General features: G+C 64.3%; 1 protein-coding gene across 1 annotated transcript in view; it reads right to left on the bottom strand.

Annotated features, from left to right (window-relative positions):
* Window positions 1–24: 24 nt before the first annotated feature.
* The window catches only part of RHOBTB2 (Rho-related BTB domain containing 2), a gene marked incomplete at its 3' end in the record, with an annotated part of 3,723 nt that continues 2,632 nt past the window's right edge, over window positions 25–1,115 (bottom strand). The window contains exons 6-9 of the mRNA XM_010286599.1: window positions 787–905; window positions 552–702; window positions 344–432; window positions 25–130 (exon numbers count right to left, since the gene is read on the bottom strand). Of these exons, the coding sequence (XP_010284901.1) occupies window positions 25–130; window positions 344–432; window positions 552–702; window positions 787–905 (465 nt within the window). The remainder of the gene's footprint in view (window positions 131–343; window positions 433–551; window positions 703–786; window positions 906–1,115) is intronic.

Raw genomic sequence — 1,115 nt, forward strand, 5'->3', positions numbered from 1 at the left:
CCCCCCGCCCTGGCCCCCGCTCACCTCCCGACATGGCCTTCATGTCCCGGGGGAACTTGCGGCAGACGTTGTTGTAGTTGGTGCAGATGTGATGGAGGCACCAGTCGGCGAGCTGGTAGGCGCAGTGGAACTGGAAGAGATGGAGCCCACGTCAGAGCCACCACGGCATGGATCACCAGGGAAGCAGGAGGAATTCGCCCTATTCCTCCTCGGACATCCAAGACCAGACCTGGTTGTCCTCTCTGCCAGGACAGCAGCGTCCCCCAGAGCTGCATCCCTCTGCGTGGCGTCACCCAGCGCCTCGCCCCGTCCCCAGCCCCGCCAGCACGGGGTCCTGTCCTACCTGAGCCAGTTCCAGGAACACGAGCACGTCCCCATCGATGTCCACCATCATCTGCGCCGCCTCCATCAGACCGGTGACGGTGTACTGCTCTGTGGGGGAGACACGGCGTTACAGGGTAGTTGGGATGGGGTGACAGCGGGAGCACTGGGCTGCCACCAAGCTTGGGGACGGGGCGGGACACTGTCCCGCTGCAGCCGCCCTGACTCACCGGTGAGAGCCACCAGATGCGGCAGGCAGAGGCGGTTGGCGAGGATGATGAGCTTCATGTCGTCGAGGTCGGGGCTGGAGCTGAACTGCCCGGTGTAGAGGTACTCCAGCACCGCCCGCATGCAGCTCTTGCTGGTGTAAGGAAGTGCCACCTGCAAGACACGCTCCGGCTGTCACCCCGCGGCCGTCCCCGGCTGTCCCACCCTCCCGGGACGAACCCCGGGGTCCCTCCTCACCTCGTTGGTGGAGCTCTCCACGAAGGGGCCGCCGAACATCGCGGCCATCCAGTCACAGCTGGAGATGAGCAGGGGCTTGTGGGCACTGATAGCACCGTCATCCAGCACGAAGGTGACATCTGGGGACAAGCAGAGGGGTGCTACTGGGACCGTCCCCAAGACCCAGGGCTTGGCCACCTCCTTCCACAAAATGTCCCGCAGCGAGGACAGCAGAAGGAGGGGGATAGAGCCGGGCACATCCTATAATTTGTCCTAAAGGTCTTTTTCTCCAGCATCCCCCACCAGCTCAGAGGAGCTCAGGGAAGGGCCGCGACGGGGTTCCGGCTCTT

The sequence above is a fragment of the Phaethon lepturus genome, unplaced genomic scaffold (assembly GCF_000687285.1).
Source record: "Phaethon lepturus isolate BGI_N335 unplaced genomic scaffold, ASM68728v1 scaffold42124, whole genome shotgun sequence".
Taxonomy (NCBI): domain Eukaryota; kingdom Metazoa; phylum Chordata; class Aves; order Phaethontiformes; family Phaethontidae; genus Phaethon; species Phaethon lepturus.